This window comes from Ceratotherium simum, chromosome 25, assembly GCF_057802395.1.
Source record: "Ceratotherium simum simum isolate JZ-2026a chromosome 25, ASM5780239v1, whole genome shotgun sequence".
NCBI classification, from domain to species: domain Eukaryota; kingdom Metazoa; phylum Chordata; class Mammalia; order Perissodactyla; family Rhinocerotidae; genus Ceratotherium; species Ceratotherium simum.
The window spans coordinates 46,595,885-46,617,487 of NC_141924.1; the positions used below are offsets into that span (position 1 = coordinate 46,595,885).

Genomic DNA, 21,603 nt, shown 5'->3' on the forward strand with positions numbered 1-21,603 from the left:
AGGAAGCAACTCACTCCCAGAAGAGAATTATTACAACTTTACAACTATTATTTTTTGTTCTAAATACAATTGCTTTGTCTGAAAAATACAGAAAATACAAATTATTTATCTTGCTATGCTAATTTCAAAAAACCAAGAAAGAGAGAAAGAGACATAAAAGGATTGCTCCCTTTCCCTGTAGCTACACAGAAAAGCAAGCCACAGGGGAAAAAAAAGAAAGCTCATGGTTTTTCAAGCTTGTCACAATCTTCTAAACTGTAGTTGAGAGGAACTGACATCAAACCTTCATTTGAAGTCCTATTGTAATATAGTAAACCCTGTTTATTCCCTTTCAAAATATATTCTGAATCTACCCACTTCTCACCACCTCCACTGCTGCCACTCTGGTCCAACACACCATCATTTCTCAGGTTAATATAGTGGCTTCTGTCTGCTTTGGCCTTGGCCCTCCTCCCCCCAACAGTCTGTTCTACACAACGCAGCTAACATGATCCCTTAAAAATGTAAGTCACACAATATCACACCTGATATGGACTGAACTGTGTCCCCCCAAAATTGATATGTTGAAGTCCTAACTCCCAATGTGATGGTATTTGAAGATGGGGCCTTTGGGAGGGAGGTAATTAGGCTTAGATGAGGCCATGAGGGTAGGGCCTTTATGAGAAGAAACACCAGAGACCTTGTTCTCTCTCTTTGCCCTGTGAAAACACAGCAAGAAAGCAGCATCCGCAAGCCAGGGAGAGAGTTCTCACCAGAACTCGTAAGACCGTACCGGCACCCTGATCTCAGACATCCAGCCTCCAGAACTGTGAGAAAATCAAGGTCCGTTGTTTAAGGCACACAGTTGGTGGTATTTTGTTCTCCAGCCCAAGCAGACTAAGGCAACGCCTCTGCTCAAAATAAAAGTCCATGTCTTTCAATGGCTGACCAGCAGGATCCTTCACCACCCGGCACAGTGCTCTTGCAGACCTCAGCCCACCTGCTCTCAGCCTCACTTCTCTGCTCCAGGCACACTGGTCTCCTTGCTGTTTCTTCAACAAGTCAGACACCCCGCTCCTCAGGGTTCCCTCACTCTCTCGGATTTTGAATCAAGAGTCACCGTTTCAGCAAGGCACTCCCTGACCGGCCGCCTGCTTAAAACTGCGCCCCTCCCCACACCACTAACATTTCTGATGCTTTCTTCTCTGTTTTATTTTCTCTGGAACAGTTATCACCCTTTAACATTACATATTGATTTTATTGTTTGCCTCTCTCCCCTTTTAAAATACAAGCCCAATGAGAACAGGGATTGTTGTCTCTTTTGTTAACTGCTGATTCTCCGGAACCTAATAGAACAGTGCCTAGTATATAGTAGATATCCAACAATGTGGTCAAATCCAGGAATAAATGCTTTCATTTCAAAGAACAACAAGAGGGGAAAGAGCTGATAGACAACTAGATACTTTTTTCATTCTCAGACTGCAAAATCACCCAAGCTATGAAGTATAGCTTCTTAATAGCCTCACTCTAGGATCATCACAACCATAAACCAAAAGTTCAATCCTACTTCTAGGCATCAACTCACCCATTTTTCACCAAGAACTACATTTACATGGTACACGGATCCTTAATGAGAAAGTGGCTACAACTATAGCTAATTCATCTTTCACCCCTGCCTCTTGTATTTACCAAAAAAAGAGTTTCCTTAGAAGTTTATAATGTACATCAACATTTATTTCTTTGTTTATTCTGTTAAAAAGAAATCATATTTTATTTGATTCACAAAGCAGCTAAAGTTTTGCCTTCTCTCCTCTGATGTGGGAGATGGTTAAAAGAAGTTGGAGATTACTCATTCATTCAACAGTACGTTACTGAGTGCCGACCTCACACTATTCTAGGCAGAGGGAATGGAGCAGTGGACAGATAAAAATGTCTGCTCTCACAGAGCTTACATGGGGGGAGGGTGGAGACAGATCATAAATAAATAAGACATAAATAAAATACATGTTAGAGGGGATAATAAAAAGAGCCACAGAAAAAAGTAAATCAGGAAAGAGGGATGAGAAGGGATGAGCAAGGCTGCAGTCTAAACGGGAGGAGGGAGGCAAAGAAGATTTCACTGAAAAAGATGATGTTTCAGCCATGCATGCATCTGAAGGAAAAGTGTTCTAGGCTGCGGGAAGAACGTGCAAAGGCCCGGGGTTGGAGCATGCTGGGCTGCTGGAGAAAGAGCAAGGAAGGCCCTGCAGCTGAAACAGCGAGAGTGAGCAGGAGAGAAATGGAGATGAGGTCAGAGCAGCAGCAGGAGCCAGGGCCTCAGGGTCCTGTAGGTCGAAGGAAGAACGCTGGATTCTCTCTACCACCAATGGGGCCACTGGAATGTTCGGGCACGAGAGCAACATCACCAGATAAGTCCACTATCCTGCTCGGTATATTCAGATATTTCATGTTCTCATACCACTTTAACTTCACATTTCATTTAGGTTCAACCTTGACCCGGGCAAGAGACTGGTCGCCGGGACGAGAGCAGTAGCTATGGAAACGGTGAGAAGTGATCAGATTCTTGATATATTGAGAATGTGGAATCAAAAAGATTTGTTGATGATTTTGATGTGTAACATGAGAGAAAAAGACTACAAGTCCAAGGTTTTTACCTAAACAACTTTTAAAGGGATGAAGTTGCCCTTTACAGAGATGAGGAAGACTGTGGAAGGAGCAAGACAGTGGTTTAAGATCTGAAGCTCAAATCTGGACATGTTAATTTGAGGTACTCATTAGGCATCCAAATGTAGATGTCAAATACTCAACAGAATGTAGAAGTTTGGAGCTGAGGGGAGAGAACCAGGCTGGAGACGTAAATCTGGGAGCCTCAGCATGAGCATATGGCATTTAAAGCCAAGAGGCTGGATGAGGCCACCAGCAATGCAGTAGCAAAGAGAAGGGTTCAAAACCCGAGGCCTGGGACACTCCAGTATTAAGTAGCTAGAGAAGGGAAGAGGGGGAAAAATTACACTTGAAAAGAATGGGTAAATTGGAGAAAAACAAACCCAAAACACAGGAAAATGTGTTGTCCTATAAGACAAGCGAAAAAGGTGCTTCAAGGAGTTGGAGAGAACACCTGTGTCAGATGCTGCTGAGAGCTCAAGATGAAGACAGACCATCGGATTTGGCGAGGTGGACGCACTACTGAACTTGACAAGAGCAGTGTTAGCACAGTGTTGGGGGCAAAAGCTGATGCAGAGTGCGTTCAAGGCGAAGGGAACCGGAGGCACCCGAGTCCGCGCGGACACCCTGGCAGGCAGCTGAGCTGTGCAGGGAGGAGCGAAACCGGGCGGTAACTGGGGCAAGTGCGCGTGTGGTCACGCTGCCGACATAGCGCCATACTTCCGATGCCGATGGGGACAGATCCAGGGAAGAGGGACACTGAGGAGTCAGGAGAGAGAAGGGGAACTGCTGAAATGACGTCCTGGAGCAGGTGAGAGGGAGGGAGCCGGTGCAGAGAGGAGCTGTCTGTGCGTCTGTCCGGTGCTGGAGCCCCGCCACATGATCCACGCTGACAAGAAAGAACCACAGCACGTGGCACGAGGCTGCTGCGATGACTGCTTAGGAAAACGCTGGAGGTACTGATTTCCTAACTTACTCGCCCTTGTAAGGGCCAGATACCTCTGTTGGAATATGTAAAACAGCACCTTGGAGGCCTCTTTATAAATATGTCCTGATTAAGTTAAGCGCTTTCTAAAATTGCATTTATTTTTAGGATAAGTAATTTTTCACAAAACTCAATTGAATTAGTGAAAATATACTTAGGAATAAATCCAAAGTTGTGAAGGTCTGAAATTCTTAAAACTGGAGAAAGAGGGAAGAGGGGGATTAGCAAATTGAACATGTAACAATACCGGCAACCTGGCAAAATAATAAAAAACTTCTCTTCGACTGGATTTTAAGCTTCTAGTGGAAGAGGCCATTTTTTTTATCATTGCCGAGTACAATGTACATAGTAACTACTCAATAAATGCTTGTGGAATTAGTTAATTCAGTTTTATAGTTGACTTGTGTTGCATTAAATTCTCCACTCAGTGTACTCGTGGCTTGCTAGTTTACAGCAATAATAATCTCATGCATCATTCCCACTGAAATGCATTGTTTTCATTGATTTCTTTCTCTTTACTGTTGTGTTTGTTTATTCCTTTTTTTATTAGTGATAAATATCATAAACATTGGGTATCATCTGTATGTTTTGTTTGTTAGTATAGTCCTGAAAGTGTATAGCATGTGATAGCTGCAAAATACCTAAACAAGAACAGTGAAGTGGCCACATTACAGAATAATTAACTAAGGGGAAAAAGGCCTTGTTGAATGGTGTTAAAATAACTGTTAAATATTGAAGTAACTGTGTCCATTTTAATAGGATTTGGTGTTGTTTTAGCACAAATGGTTGTAAAAATGCAGGATTAGAAACATATAAAAAATAGTTTCCATTGAAAGAAATGATAATTGCTCTTTTAGTTTATGGGAAAATCACCATACATAGTGTTTTTCAGAAATAAATTACCTTCATAAAATACAGAGAGACTATACTTATTTGATTCCAAAGAGGAGGTAAAGGATAATCATTTGAAGAAACTCATTTCTCTACAACACTTGGTAAACTGAAGGCAAATTACTGCCTCATCAGATTCCCTAAGAATGTACTAGTAATGTTAACCCTCAGAGAGGTCCTTATGTTTCCACCAAGAAACCATAAAATTAAGTAGCTCCAGCATAATTTCAAATATTTTGGAAAGTTCTGGTTGAAGGAAGCATCTTGGGAATGAGCTGACATTATACAGAATTAGACCAGACTATACAAAGAGCCTCCAGAGATTTTATTTTAAAAAGCAGTATTACTACTTGAGGCCATCCACAAAATACATACACAGTACTCAATGTTTACCTAATCAAAAGCAAGGTAAAAAAAAGTCATACTTAAAAAAATAAATTTCAAATAATAACTCAAGTATGAGATGCATAATTAAGATGGGAATAGTATTATATAATTATCACCTCGAATTAAAAACAACAAATATATCCACTACTTAAAGAAAAGAGTCACCATCACCACAAAGAGTGAAAGGTTTAGCAGTCAATACAAATATTTTATGAAAGAAAAAACTCCAAAGCTTTACTACTTGCAGATAGCAAATCGTCCTCATCTTCACCACCAGCACCACAATAAAGAAATGGAAGCATCTGTCAGAGCTTCAGCAAAATGCAGTCATTCAGGCGGGCCTCTCCTATTCATGAGCTGCAATAGGGCAGTCTGTCCTATGACTTATCTATTCCATTCTAGAAAAATAAACAGACTCCATCAACATGATACATAGAGCCCATGGTGTCTATAGACTTTCCCCACTACACAGTTCTCAAAATGACTTCTCCCTTTTCTTCTCCACCTCCGATTACATTTGTTTCTTTTTTCAGGACTCAAGTAAAGATAAGGCTTCTTTTTTATGTGCATTTCTTGCCTACATCACTGTGCAATGATCCCACATTCTTAACATGGCACTGTATTTTTGCCCTACAAAATTTCAGTGCTTGATTATATTCCATATTGTATGAGTCTCTAATCCACTCATTCCTGTAAATATTGTATTCTCTCCTCAACCAAACCACAATCTTCTTGAGGCCAGACGTTCTTGTTAGAAAATATCTGTGCTCCATCCATAGTTGCAGCACTGTGCCAGGGAAGTGATGAACTCTCCATGAACTCACAGTGTCCTGAAAAGAAGCAATCAAGCAAACTCCTCTACAGAGCTTATTGATTTACAAATTCCAAAGTAGCAGCCAAAGGAAACTGAAAACTATCTGCCATAATTAATTGAAATCTAAATAAGATGAATAACAAAATATTCCAACACAATTCTCAACCACTTTATTTGCCACCTAATTAACTTATAAAACACCTCTGAGGAAAAAACATTTGAAACACTGAAATATATTTTCTGGTTGATTAAATTATGAGTTCTAAGAAATGTGCTTCTTTATGTCTTTTTAAGTTTCCAGATTTTCTACAAGGACCATATACTACTTTTAACATCAATATGAAATTAACAAAAATAGCTATTATGTTATTCCTCTAGCAATCAGATTATCTAGTTTATTAAGGTGACTCATATTTTAATCTCTGAATTCTCAAAATTTCTAAAATCTGCTTTAGCAGAATCCTAAGACTCTGGAACCAGACAGACCGTGTTTAAACTATAAATCCACTAATTCCTGCTGTGTGATCTGAGCACACTACTTAGTCACTTAGTGCCTAAATTTCCTCACCCGGAAAATAACCTGAAAAGGCAGTGAAAAAAATGAAATGAGTTAGGAGGTACAAAACCCTGAAGAGTGGTCCCCGTCTAGTCAACAAAAACCCATTTGTGTTTGGAGTTGTGGTCAATACATTGTTGAGATAAGAGGAAAGACAACTTCTGTCATGCCCACAACAACCTCTTTTACAGTATACCTCCAGCCTCTGAGAGTGCTCGTGGAAATAGGGCACTTAGCTGTAGAAAGCACACTGTGTTGTAACGAGTAGACTCTACCTCTCATTACAACTTAACACTAAGAAAGAGAAAACGTCTACAAACCCCATACAAATAGTTTTAATTACCTAATTTACAGATTTAAAAACAAACCTCACACAGTATACACTGGCTGCCTATTTGGGCTTAAAAATGTTAAAGGCGTATCCTCGTGCAACAAGGAGAATAAATTGTTGTCCTAATAGCAAGCATCAGCATTCCTCTCAGGGAACTATTCTGATAAACTACTTGGCATGGAAACTCACACCCTTAAAGATGAGCTGACATGAGGCAATGCCACAGTAGAGAGAATTAAACTGTCCAGCACGAGAAATGAGAAAGAACTCAGGAAAAGATAAAAGAAGAAAGAAGAAATCGCACTCTTTATGACAGAACAGCAAAGTGACCTTTAAGAAAAGGAGGATCCAATATTACATTTTAAGGGTTTGTTTGGTTTTGTTGCCATGTAACACCCTGGCATTCACACGTACGAACATCCCCTCCAAAGCTTCCGCAAAGTAAGGTCAACTGGTGGAGAGTTTTCTTATTTATTTGTTTCAATTTGTGGTTTTCTAATGCAAATCAAAGAAAGAGGCAACTTCCACATCTCCCTTGACATGGTTTGGTACAGGAACAGATCTGCGAGGCAAGGATGCTATCAGCTCAATCTCTTATGCAGAGGTGAGCATTATTAGAACACAAATAGTTCTCCCTCTCCTCCTAGCCGGCAAGTCTCCCCACTGGGCATTCTCGGAAATATTGATCTGTAGTCTATACTCATACTGTCTCTAGTCACTGTATCCCCTCCCCAGTCCCACCACCATTTGTTTTTGAACACACCCGTCAGGGCTTTGTCTTGAAACTGCTCTTGTCAAGGTCACTAGTGACTTTCACATGGCCAGCACCAATGTGAATGGTCAATTCTCAGTCCTCGTCTAACTGGACTTTCCACAATTTATCATCTGCTCTACTTTGAAATACTTTCTTCACTAGATGCCAGGAATACCACATAGACTGTACCTGTTTTTTTAGTGTCTCCACCAGTCGCTCCTTCTCAGTAGCCTTTACTGGCTCCTAATCTCTCCAGCCTCTGAATACTGGATCAGGCCCTCCTGGTTCCTGTTATTCTTTCTGTCTGTTCTCACAGCCCTGCTGATCCCATCCAGCCTCATGGCTTTCTGTATCATAATATGCTGGTAAATGGATATCTGTAGCCAGACTACTCACTCAAACTCCATATTTATAAGTTCAGCTGTCTGTTTGGATTTCTTACAGACGTCAAGGTGCCACCTCAAGATTTAAGAGGAATGTCAGTCTCAAAAATTATCTCCTTGCACAATTTTTCTGTCTCAGTAAATAGCAATTTCACTCTTCAGATTATCAGGCCAAAAACCTTGGAGTCACCGTTGGTACTTCTCTTTCTCTCACATCCCACATCCTGTTCATCAGCAAATTTTTGTCTCTATTTTCAATATATACCCAGAATTGGACCATTCCAACTACCACACTGTTAACATCCTAGTCCAAGCAACCATCATATTTTGCCTGAATTTTGCCATAGATGCTTAACTGCTTCTCATGCCTCTGCCCTTTCCCCTATGCCAGGGTGTCTCAATCTCAGCACTACTGACATTTTGGGCTAGATGACTCTTTGTGGTGGCGGCTGTCATGTGCATTGTAGGATGTTTAGCAGTATCCCTGGTCTCTACCCACTAAACACCAGTAGCACACACTCCACCAACCCACCTTGAGTAGAGACAAACAAAATCGTCCCTAGATATTTTCAAGTGCCTCTGATGTTCAAAATCAACACTTGATTGAGAACCATTGCCCTATAATGTATTCAACCTAGCCACAAGAATACCCTTTTATAACAGAAACCAGATTATGTAATACCTCTGCTCAAAACTGACCAATAGATTTCACTTCACCCAGACCAGGAAAAAAAAAAAGAAAAAGCCTCACCCACAGCCTCTGGCTCTATGTGATCTGCTACCCGTGCATTGCTCATTGACCTCGTCTATTTCCCGCCCCTTTACTCTCTTGCTCCAGTTACACTTGCCTCTTTGGTGCTCCTCAAATGCACCAACTAAACTCCCGTCTCCAAGTCTGGGCACTTTATTTGCCCTGCCTACAGTCCTTGCCCCATAATATTCACTTGGCTTACTCCTTCACTCCCTTAAGTTCGTTGCTCAAAAGTCAGCTTCCCAATGAAGCCCTCCATATTTACCCATTTAAAAACTTCAGCCCCTTTCCCATGCCCCACCTGGCCCCACATACTTCCTATCCCTCCATTCTAGATTTATTTTTAATGGCACTTATCTCCATCTGATATACTATGTGTTTACTAACTGCTCTAATGTCTGTCTCTACTTGACAGAATGTAAGCCCCAGGAGGGAAGGGATGTTTACCTTTTTATTCACTGCTGTATCCCCATCACATAGAAAAGTGCCCAAGGGAGGGAAGGAAGGAAACAAGAGAGAGAGGGAGAGCGGGGTGGGAGGAGGGAGAGTGGAAGGAAGGGTAGAATAGGTTTTGGAAAACATCTTAGATGATCTGAAGGGACAAGGCAGACACAGTTGATATCTAGGATATATCGACATTCACCATTAACAAAGACTGAGTTGGTTTCCATAGAATTTACTTAAAGTATAATTCATAATGTACAATGGAAAGTAAAGATTTGTCAAAATGCTGCTGTGCTTAGGAATTTTTATGTAGAGGTATTTAGAAAGCATACTTATAAATCCATTAACATATAGATCTAAATATATAGAGATATATAAAATAAGTAGAACTTGAAGAGAAATTTTACGAAGTGCAATAGGCTGAGATAACTCCCCTAGATACATAAAAAGGAGTGTGCTGGGGTAAGTCCAATCATTCAATTACACACACCATAAGGTAGCTTAACAAGCGACAGTAACAGAGAACAAAGCCCTTTCTACAGATGAAAGCCTGCATGGCTCAATTGTGAGTGAAATAGAGGAACCTGAGAAGCTTCCTGCTGCCAGCTGACAGTTACATGGAACCCCTGAAGTTATAAATTGAGTTCCTCTACTAATTACTGGTCTGAAGGGGACAAAGATCCACATTTTATTTCTCTTGCTGGACTTGAAACATAAGCACTTATGAATTTTACATTAGGGTCAAGCTGGGAAGTTCCCAGTCAGTCACCTGGAGTAGGGAACAGTGTCACCTCCCACGAAAACGAGGTCAGGTCTTCCTTCCTGCCTTGGGTGCCTACCAGCGAGATTTCAGTGCAACAGATCCTAACAGGGAGGTTGATATAGAGGGGAAAAGAAAGAAAGAAGACAGAACTAAACAAAACAAAACATAGATCCTATTTGAAATAAAATTTTGTGTAGAAATTTGAAATAAAATCTTATGGATTCTAAGAGCATATATTTCAAAAAGACCTCAGAACATTGTAATATCACTCATTAAAATTGTATGCCACACCCTTTTGATAACAACATCTGCTATTCTATCTACTTTCTGAACGACTCGTTGTAAGACCAATAAAGCTACACAGCAGGTAGTGCTCTAATGAAACAGGCCCAGTTCTCCCGAGAGGGAAACCTGTGGCTCAACCTCGAACACTTTTGATCAGATCAGCACTTCATCCTTGTCAATGAGCGAGAATTTTATGTGGATGCTGATCAAAAATGCTCTTGGAAAAAACAACAAATGTTGGAGAGGTTGTGGAGAAAGGGGAACCCTCATTCACTGCTGGTGGGAATGCAAACTGGTGCAGCCTTTATGGAAAACAGCATGGAGATTCCTCAAAAAATTAAAAATAGAATACCATATGATCCAGCTATCCCACTACTGGGAATCTATCCAACGAACCTGAAATCAACAATCCAAAGAGGCTTATGCACCCCTATGTTCATCGCAGCATTATTCACCATAGCCAAGAACTGGAAGCAACCCGTGTCCCCTCGACTGATGAGTGGATAAAGAAGATGTGGTATATATACACAATGGAATGCTACTCAGCTATAAAAAAAAGGCAAAATCGTCCCATTTGCAACAACATGGGTGGACCTGGAGGGTATTATGTTAAGTGAAATAAGCCAGAAAGAGAAAGACAAACAGTGCATGATTTCACTCATATGTGGAATATAAACCAACACACGGACAGAGAGAACTGTAAGATGGTTACCAGGGGCAAAGGGGGTGGGGGGTGGGCACAAGGGGTGAAGGGAGGCATTTATATGGTGACTGACGAACAATAATGTACAACCAAAATTTCACAATGTTATAAACTATTAAGACATCAATAAAAAAAGCTCTTGGGAAGGACAAAGTCTGGGGAGAGGGCAGAGGGAACAAAGGACTGTTGTGATGCAATATTTCAAAACAGGATTTCTGAGAAGGAAAAATAACTTCAGCATTTCTAATGGGTGCATGTACCTTTCTAACTTTCTGGAAAGTCATAGTTCACTCCCCTGCAAAAGTAGCACCTTCTTTCAAATTAGGATAACAAAATTCATTCATTTATTCATTCAAAAAAAAATTATTGAACATATTCTCTTTGTAAAAGGAAGAAATGTAGGAATATTCATGGTGAACACAACCTCCATCACTATACTTTCCTTTCTCTCTTGATTTTATCCTATTTACTCTGTGTACTCGAAATATGATTGAACAAAATTTATCTAAGAGATAACTAATACATTGAGGTCTGACATCTGAGAATCAGGAAAGAGAAACAAATCAATGAGCACCTTCTCGGTGTAGAATATCGATAGTCTGGGAGTCATCAAGACCTAGCTTGGAATCCCAGCTCCTTCACTCATTGGCTGTCTGAATAAATGGAAGACTACATGGGTCTCAGTTCCCTTAGATGGAAAACGTCCCAATAGCACTTAGCACAAAGCAGTGTGACGATTAGTGAGGTGCTGGCAAGTGCCCCTCCACAGCACGTATTCAATGAGTTATCTGGAATCCTAAACTTATATAGAGTACTTTTTGCCAAGAATTCAGAAACAGTAAATTTTATTTTATCTCTTCAGAAGAAATTATTTTTTGTGTTCATCTTTTCTAAAAATATAACCACTGGAATTTTCATGCTTCTGGATGTCTCAAATAAACACATGAAAAAGAAATTCCACCTTCAAGGAGCCCTTCCAATAAAGTAACCAAGAAAATTCTTACCTAGTTTTGGCAAGGAATAGGGCACTTTAAAGTAGTCCTCATAAAACTCTATTAATCTCTTTGTTATATGGAGAGCATAGTTCCCGGATCCTCTTCTGATAGCATCCGGTCTTGCATATAATCGTACCTAATTAAAAATACATGTAAAAGTTACTTTAGTCTTTTGGCACTCAAATTTTGTCTTCCCTGCATATATGAATCTACACAAATCACTTCGAATACTACTAAAATTAAACAGTATTCTTGTTCATATATCAAAGCACACTGTGGCTAAAAGAAGCAAACTTAAACAATTAAAGTAACCAAGGTGAGCAAGTCACAATTTCCTGGCTTTACCAGACGACATAGAGAAGATTTATACACCTTGCATCAAAATAAATATTCAAAGTTATCACTTACATGTGCTTGCTAGAGATATGAAGGCACAGTGGATTAGTATAATGGTTCCCTGACTGTGCTGAAAGTAGGCAGGACATGGTGGCTCACCAGGAGAGAAAATTCATGGTTTGTTAAAGACACATTGCATCAAGCTTTGGAAGCATTATCAGGCTGAACAAAAATATAATTTATGCTGCCTTCCTTTCTTTGGAACCAACTGTCCTTATTCCCAATATGCAAAGTAGGAATAGAAAACTTTTCATGTACATAAACAAATTGCCATTCTGGAAGGCTGTCTGCAACTGCTCCTGGCTTTAAAACCAGCTGAAGTAATTCTAACACAATCCAGATACTTAATATTGATTTTTAAATCAAGCATTGTATATTGTCTATTCCTTGGTCAAAAAGAAGCCTGAGGCAAATAACATAAAACTGAACAAAACTAACAATTGTACAGAAAAGGTTAAAATGAGATTAGTTTTCATAAAGCTTTCATAAAGCTATCCAGCATATTTCTTTCCAAAGGCTAAATCTATTTTTCACAGATGTGGTCTCTAATCCTCATATCAATTCTGTGAATAAGAAATATGTATTTTGTGGAGCACTGGAGAACAGCAGTGCTGGGACTTGGGTTTTAGTCCTGCTCTGCCTCTAACCAAGCTGGGTGAGACTGAACAAATTACTTAACCTCTTTGGGTCTCAAGTGTTCTCATTTATAAAATGAAGCTGCTGGCCACCAGCTGGTTGCTCAAGTGCTTCTCAGTTTTAAAACACATTTCTCTCAATCCCATTTTACAGATAAAGGAGTTTGTGTTCTTTTCAAATCACTAAAAAAATAAATGGTTTACTCAGTATGTGGAAATGGATATTTATATTCAACAGGAAGACAAAAGAAAGCTGTACTCAATCATATAAAACTTGACTATACAATTAACTCTGTATTATCCTTCCTTAAGGAGAGATAACAGAGATATGTATAATCAAAAAAGAGTAGAAAGTTAAGGAAATACATGCTGACTTTATGTTAGAAAGACCGGTAATTCAATAAGATGTTTACTAAATTCACTAACAATTATTTACTGAAATTGTGAAGCTACTTCCCACCCAACAACCAAATCAAATATCAAATTTAGTTCACAGTCACCTACTGTTTGGGTTGGCAGAATATAAAACCAAAAACTCTCAGGAGACACCACCTGCCACAGCAGAACTCAGCACTCCTAGAGAGACAGCAGTCATGACTCCCTGTACCTGACATCAACTGCTTATAAACATGCAACGTCTCAAGTCAGGTTCCCAAGAAGCAGACCCTAAGGAAAGGACGAGTATACAAGTGACTTACTAAGGAAGTGTTCTCAGGAGAAACCTACAAGGGAGCAAGAGAAGCAAGATAAGGGAGGATAATAAGCCAAGCAAGGGTGCAATTTCAGGTGAAGTCCTGGCCTCAGCCCAATCCCGCAGCGAGCTCTGGAGTGTGAGTTGCCGCGCGAGTTTGCGCTGCCTTGGGGCGTGAGAGCTACACTCCCAGCCTCCTGCTCCTCAGTTCTGGATGCTGGTCACGGCGGGGGGAAGGCGTAGCATCCCAGGCACTGCTCGTTCTTGGAGCATCTGGGTGCTGCAGCTCCAGGGGCCCAAGGACAGACTTTGGAGAAGACGTCAGGTGTGAGCTGTTAGGAGCAAAGCAGCGAGAGCCGGGGTAGGCACGCCAAACGGGAAAGGGGACCTGCTCTGCATGCCAACAGCACACACCACAAATGGTAATCATTCATTCACTCAGCAAATATTTATTTGGCATCTGCTTTGCAACAGGGCCTGGACTAAGCATTTTTAACTTAGTGATGAAGAAGACATGTTCTCTAACTAAAGGTGGTACAAAGCATTATTCGGAAAAAAAGCAATGAAGATGTAACTCTCATTCCAAAAGAGCTTCCCATTTGTTAGGTGATCACAACAGATAATGATACATGCCATGTGAATGGTAAACTGTAGATGACAAATGGATACTGAGGAGAAGAGATAGCTTTCAGAAGGTTCAAGGTGAAGCAAATAGTAAATTCATGTTAAAACCATAACCAGGACCCCTGCAAAATGATGCAGCAGAAGGTCATTGATTTTACTCCTAGGAAGCATCATTGATTTTGGTAGAAACATAGCCATTCCTATCAATCAACTCTACCAGTTAGTCAAGCTGTCTATAGGCCCAGACAAGAGAAACACAATTAAATCAATCTGGTTGTCAAGATTTGATGGAAATGATCCAATCTGAGTGAGAAGATAAAACATGCACATGCTTAGCACAGTGTCTTCACTTGTTCATTCAAATATTTATTGCACACTTGCTGTGTGCGAGGCATTGTAGTAGACAATAGAAATAGAACAATAAAAGTTCCTACCACAAAATGAACAAGGTTTACTTTTACCACTCTTAAGAGGTTCACATGTGGGAAAACAAATCAACAACAAAATATAATGTGAGAAACGTAACAGTGTACATTCTGCCTTCCCTCCCATTACAAAGGATGAACCGACTGAGCTCCTACCCAAGGCCAAGCCCTCCACCTTCTAACCCCTCTTGCCTTTTCAAGGACATCATTTTCAAAATGCTCCCATTTATCTCCTATGTCACCAATTTATGCTTCCAAACTGGATCATTTTCATCAGCAAACAAACACTCTGTATTGTTTCCTATGTTTTAAAAAAAAATCTTTGTTCACCACAGTTCCTCCAGCTATGGCTTCTAGCAATGCTTCTTGAAAGAGTTTTCTATATAGTTGGGATTAACACATAAATTGCCATCCACACTAGGACACTTTTAGAATGAAAAGGAGCACTTACACCCTGAGACAATAGGTGTAAGTAGGGTGGTTGCCCATTTATACTCCCTGTTTCTAGCCTCTCTTGAACTCATTGCAACAAGGCTTTTATTCCCGTGACTACCAAACTGTTCTCACCAGCATCACTAATGGGCCCTGGATGCCAAATCCAACAGTCAGTTTCCAGTCCTTAACCTATCAGCAGCATTTGACACAGCTGATCCTGTCCCCTCCTTCAAACACTTCCTCACTTGGCTTCCATCTTACTTTTCCTTCTCTCTGGTTGACCACCCATTCCTCCCTCAGTCTCCTGGTTGATTCCTTCTCATCTTTCTCACTTTTTAATGCTAGTGTCCCAGGTTCCAATCCACAGACGTCTTCACTTCTCTGTCTACACTCAGTCCTTTGGTGATAACATCTAGTCTCATGGTTATAAACAGCATTTAGATGCTAAAAACCTACCCCATAATTCCAGACTTCTAGACTTATTAATCCAACTGCCCACTGGACATTTCCACTTAGATATCTGATAAGTTTTAATATGTCTAAAAGCAAACTCCTGATAACACACACACACACACCTGCTCCTCCTAAAGTCTTTCCATCCAGCTGCCCAAGCCCAATGCCTCAACGTCATCCTTGTTTTCTCTCTTTCGCTCACACTCCATGTTCAAATGGTCATCAGACCCTTTTGGCTCTACCTAAAAAATATATCCAGACTCCAGGCACTTCTCACAACCCCATCCCTACCACCCTGGGCCACGCTTTCTTCACTTCTCACCTGGATGAGTGCTCTAGTTTCCCACTGAGGCCTCATGCCTTACTCCCTTCAGTCTGTTCTCTACACAGAAACCAAAATGTTCCTGTTAAAACGAACGTCAAATCATATCAGTCTTCTGCATTTCCTCCTCCAGTGGTTTCCCAGTTCATTCACAGTAAAAGCCCAAGTTTTTACAAGAACCCCAATATCCCTATAAAAATCTAGTCCCCTTCGGCTCGCTGGCCTCATATCCTCCTCCTTTGCTCCACACGAACCTCATTCCGTTCACACACCGGCTTCCTTAGCATTCCTCAACTATGCCCCTGCTATCCTCCCATCAAGGCTTTTGAGTTTTCTCCTAGATATCGCCATGGCTTGTTCCCTCTACTCCTTTAGATATTTCCCAAACACCTCTTCTTTCTAAGAAGTCTTCCCTCCCACCCCAGGACTCTCTATCATCCTTCTTTACTTTATTGTTTCCTGTAGTATTTATTACCATTTAACAAAGGATATGTTTTACTTATTCATTTTGCTTCTTGCTGCCTCTTCCCCAAGAATGTAACTTGTACGAAGGCAAAGATTTTTATCTATTAGTTTTAATCATATGAAAGTGCCATTTTTGTAGGTCAAAATATTTTGTTCAACTTACCTTTCAAGTGCCTGGTACATAACAGGCAGTCAATAAATTTTTGATGAATAAATGAGTGAATGACTTTCATAGGTAAGTGCAGATCCTAAGGGAGTGTATAATAGCAATCCTTTGATAAGACTGTGGGTTGTCAGGGGAGGAGAGGTTTCAGCTAAGTCTTGAAGAATAGTCTGGGTGTCGTAAGCTACCAAGTGGAGGATGACCCAAACCCAAGTAACACTATGTGCTAAGGCAACAATGCTGACTAAATAATAAGTGATTTGAAAGGCAATAGTAAATATTAGGACTTAATTGTAATAGTGGTGGTAATTCACTGGAGAATATTAAGTTTATTTCAGAAAGATCACATCAGTGACATATATCAAGGTGAACTGAGGTGTGGGGGGCTGCTTGTTAAGACTTTCCATGGAGAGACAAAAATAGAAAAGTGAGGAAATGTATAGTGACAGGTGAGACTAGAGAAGTAAAGAGAAACTTCAAACCATACCAAAGAAGAGCTTGTAGACCAAATTGTAGAATATTAATTTAATACTTTGGGCACAGGCAAGTCATTTAAAGATTTCACGCCACAGAATGATGTGGTCAGAACTATGTTTTAACAGATTACATCAACTGCAGTGTAGATGATGGATTAGGAGGAAATAGGAACAAATGAAAGGAAATGAGTTCGACTATTGTAGAAGTCCAAGTGACAGATGATGGTGGTTTGGACAGGAGAGATGGCAGGGATGCAGAGAAATGGACGGATTTATTCTACCAGTCCTAACAGGCTGTTGAAGAAGTCCTTTAGTTACCAAGTACAGCCCAGCATAGTCACATGCTCACTTAAGAACAATCATTCACCTTCTCTGCACCTGGCTCACTCCAGTGCCCCACTGGAACAAGTGAGACCCAGCTGAAGGATGGGGAAAAGTACAAAATATTTCACAAACTGGATGATTCCTACGTGGTTAATCAAGAATTGCTATATAATAATTCATTTTATACTGTGAAAAACATCACAGTTGTTTTCTTCTTTTGGAGTAACTAGGTTCTACTTAGCCATAACATAGAAACTAAATCTTCATAAACACAGTTTTCAGTCAAAAGCAATGAAATATAATTTTATTACACCTGCTTATTTGCATTTTCTGACATTCCACAATAAGAGCCCAGCTCCAGAAATGTAAATTTCTTACCAGGCTTTATCTCTCCCTCTGCATAGCTTCTGCCAACAACCAATCTGAACCTAACTGCCCATTTAGTCCAGTGGAAGAGACATTACACTAGGAACTGCACACAGGGATGTGAGACTCAGCTTCCTCACAAACTACTTCTGTCAACTTGTGAAAGTCATTAACTTCTCCGGGGCTCAGTTCACAGTTCCTTCTAGGGGTAACAGTTTATCATTATCTACGTATCATATTATGCCTGAGAGATTGGTGCAGCATACTAATTTGCCTAATTCTTCTCATCTAGTCCTCACTTATTTTGAGAAGAAAATAATCTTCTACATAGTTTTTCTGTGTTCACATAGTTTTACTCCTTTGCATTTTTCACTTCCCTTGAAAATACATGCCACCCGCTCAGCTACCATTCTCCATCCTTTCCTCCTGAGTGGTCCTCTTTTTCCCCATTATCTGTCCATGAACTTGGTACTAAGAAGACAGAAATAACTGTAGTACTCAATATGTAATAGAAGCAGCTGGCTTTGGAATAATACCTTGAGGGTACCAGCCCTGTGGTAACACACAGCAGCAATAAACTCAGGGATAGGAGCTAGGCTAGTGTGACCCCTCAGAACACTGAAAGCCCACATCGGTGTTCCTAGGGGCTGTCTGTGTGACCTGGGGCCTTTACTTGTGGTTTCACAGACTCTCTATATTTAAAGTATGTTGTGTTTCATCTTTTTATAGACTTTTAAGTATTTTAATCATTGAAGGGGAAATACTAAAGGCAGATATATTCAATCTCTTGTCACCTCAGTCACCTCACTTTCTCAAGCAGGGATGGCAATTAAGTTTCAAGTGTCCTGACAACTGAGAATGGCTGCTTCGAGGACCGGTTGGGAAGAATCCTGAGACCACATCTGCACTTGGCAAGAGAAAGTGCCATGGTCTGTGACATGCCATCTGGGCTCTTGGGGTAGGAGAGCCGGCACTGGTGTCAGACATTTGTCATTAGGATAGAATATTCTTCGGAAGGGAGCCATAATGGAAGGGAAATTTAGATAAATTCAAATTGACTTTGTCTCTGATAACTGTGCAATTTATAATAAGAACATCAAAGACTGTTTAAGGATTTTATCAGTGGGACATTTATTTCTTCAGTTACAATTTAATGAGCATCTGTTAATGGTCAGGCCACTGTTCACATGCTGAGTGTCCAAAGGTAAGCAGAAGAGATCGGGTCTCTTCTTTCAAGGAGCTTGCAGTCCAGTGGGTAGATACAGCAACAGAGCCGTAATCGAGAATAACAAAGTGACCTAATTTACACTGGCTCTTCAAAGTCCCCTCCATAGAGATGAGGATTTATCAGAACAGGGACAGAGTGCCATGGAAGTAAAGAGAAGCAAGCAATTATTCAAATTCTAACATATAATGTTCTACCTTTCATTGTACTAAAGATTTCAAAGGAAAGGTAAAAATATATATAAAATTGTAAAATAATGCAAAATATGTAAGCAAACACATCCAGTTGTCAGAAATATTATAAAATCTTATACTAAATAATTTTGGAGACTTTCTTTTAATAATTTAAAATGTTCACAGATTTTCTTATTTATCTTTACAAAATACCTGCAGAACAGGCATGGAGTTAGCAGTAAATTCTGATTTTAGATGAAGAATTTGGAGAGAAGGTTTCTACAGCCAGAGTCATTTTAAGACAGTGAAACTAAATCTCTCTGTCTAAAGACTTTCTTCTAGACTGTCTTAATTATTTGCTGTGTTAAAAATGAATTGTGGTAGTTGCTATATAATTATGTGAAACAGTATGTAGTTACAGCACACAACAATGAAAAAAAATACTTATAACAATAGTGCACCTGTTAAATAAAGACTTGAATAACACTTTCTCTGATTTGATGTTTGTAATTTGGTGCGTTAAGTTAAATAAACCTTCAGGCTTGCCAGAGTGATTCTCTGTGAAAATTTTATGCCACAGGAGTACATTAGGAAATTTGGAAGACATAGAAATTATTTCAGGGCTTTGAAATATCACTATAATAACAATAAGTTTACTTTTCCTTTCGCCTAACTGGAAACTCAGTCTCTTTCTTTAATAACTGCAACACAACAATGTGTTGTCACTAAATTCTCAGGCTATAAAGCTGAATTAATTCATCTGTGTGAATATAATTTGATTTGGGGGTTCTTCACACAAATCAGTAAAACAGAACAAGCCAGGGAGAAGGGAGCAGGTGCTTTTGGCGCTAAGTAGAAGACAAATATACTGATATAAAGAGGAAAGGATGTTATAAACAAGAGACTAAAAGCTCAGGAGTGTTAGTGTCGTTTAAACTTCAGAAGCCGACGTGTTTTGCTAGGGAGATACACACACAGGAGACTGAGGGAAACGAGGAAGCGGTGCCCGGCAGGAGCCGTGGGCGCGAAGAGGAGGCGGAGGGGCGGGCGGGCCCAGGAGGCGGCAGCGGGGCAAGGAAGGGCGCAGCTCGCGGGGAGAGCCGGCGCGCCCCTCGCAGTCGGAGGCGGAGCGACGTGGCTGAGAACGACGAAGGGAGGTGATTTAGGCTCAGAGGTTAAGACACCACACAGGAGGCTAGTCAGGAGACATGCATTATATTACAGGTGAAAATGTGTTCTGCAGCCTCTATCCGAGAACAGCCAGTCATCGGGAGTCCCCATCACCACAAAGCGCTCCCTCTGAGAAGGAGGAGAATTTAGGATTGGGGGCGGGTGGGAGGCAAAACCCCAGGGCTAAGAACGAGGCACACGCTGACGGCAAAACCACGAGGACCTCTACGCCCGCCGTTCTGGCAAAACTCCCGGCGGGGACCAGCGTCGGAGCCGCTCCACCGGCCTCTCCTCGGAACCCGGGCCGCAGCCCCGCGGACAGGCCTTCGAGAACAACTACTTCAGCATCGCTAACGAGGCCCAAGGCCGGCCCCGCACTCACCGCCACTTCGCAGGGAGTCCTGTTGGAAGGAGGGTCCAGAGGGCTGCCGCTGGTAGGCTGGCTCTGACGGCCTGTGCCGGCCCGTGCTCCCCCGAGTGTGACCAAGGACTCCTGAGAAGGCACTTGCCAGCTCGGAGACAGGGCTGCTGCCCCTCGGCGGCCCTTCTGGCCCCTCGCCTGTATCTGGTCCACAGGTCCGCAGGCCTGCAGTCAAGTGCTTGTCCGTCTCTCCATGGACTTGAAGTCCTTTCAGCAGTGGCTCCCTCTTTTCCATTCCCTTTTCCGCTCCCTCCTGCGGCTAACACAGTGCCCTGCAGCAGTAGGGACTGGCAACAAGTTGCTGACTCCCGTAAAACGGCAATAAACTTTGCAGGTCCTTGTCCGCTCCAGCACCAAAATGCTGTTATAACAGATTGATTACATCCTCCAACTGCATTCTGCTTCAGGCAGGGAAATGAGCACTGTGGCACCCGGTACAGTCTCCTCTTGTAAATCACTTCACGTTTATTTACTAAGCACAGTATTTACTAGTTCACTACGGAGCTTACAAGGTCAGCCAACTTCCAAATACTTCAAGGGAAGGGCACGGCTTTGCCATATTCACACGGCTGTTGTCACATTTCTCTAATATACATGTGGTAGGCTGAATAACGACCCCCAAAGATACCATGTCCTGATCCTTAGAACCAGTGTATGTTACCAAAAAGGATATTGCAATTGTGATTAAAATTAAGAATTCTGAGATGAGGGAATTATCCTGGATTATTTGGTGGGCCCTAAACGTAATTGAAAATGTCCTTATAAGAGGGAGGCAGAGGGAGTTTTGACTACAGAAAAGGTGAATGCAATAGGATGACAGAAGCAGAGAGAAATCTGAAGATGCAAAGAAGGAGAAAGAGGCTATGAACCACAGGATGCAAGGAATGCAGCTCTAGACACCGGGAAGGCAAGGACCAGATCATCCTCTACAGCCTCCAGAAGGAAACAGCTCTGCCAACACCTTGATTTTAGTCCTGCAAAATTCATTTCACATTCCTAACCTCTGGAACAGTAAGAGAATAAATTTGTGTTGCATTAAGTCACCAAGTTTGTGGTAATTTATTGCAGCAACAATAGGAAACTAATACATTGTAACTTTTTTATCTTCACGCCAGTTAACTCACTGTTTGTTTTGCGTTAGATCCTCCCTCAGC

General features: G+C 41.1%; 1 protein-coding gene across 1 annotated transcript in view; it reads right to left on the reverse strand.

The window, feature by feature from the left end:
* TRHDE (thyrotropin releasing hormone degrading enzyme) overlaps positions 1-21,603 on the reverse strand; it is a 345,581-nt gene that overhangs the window by 230,277 nt on the left and 93,701 nt on the right. Inside the window, exon 3 of the mRNA XM_004417871.3 lies at positions 11,695-11,821. Within this exon, the coding sequence (XP_004417928.2) occupies positions 11,695-11,821 (127 nt within the window). The remainder of the gene's footprint in view (positions 1-11,694; positions 11,822-21,603) is intronic.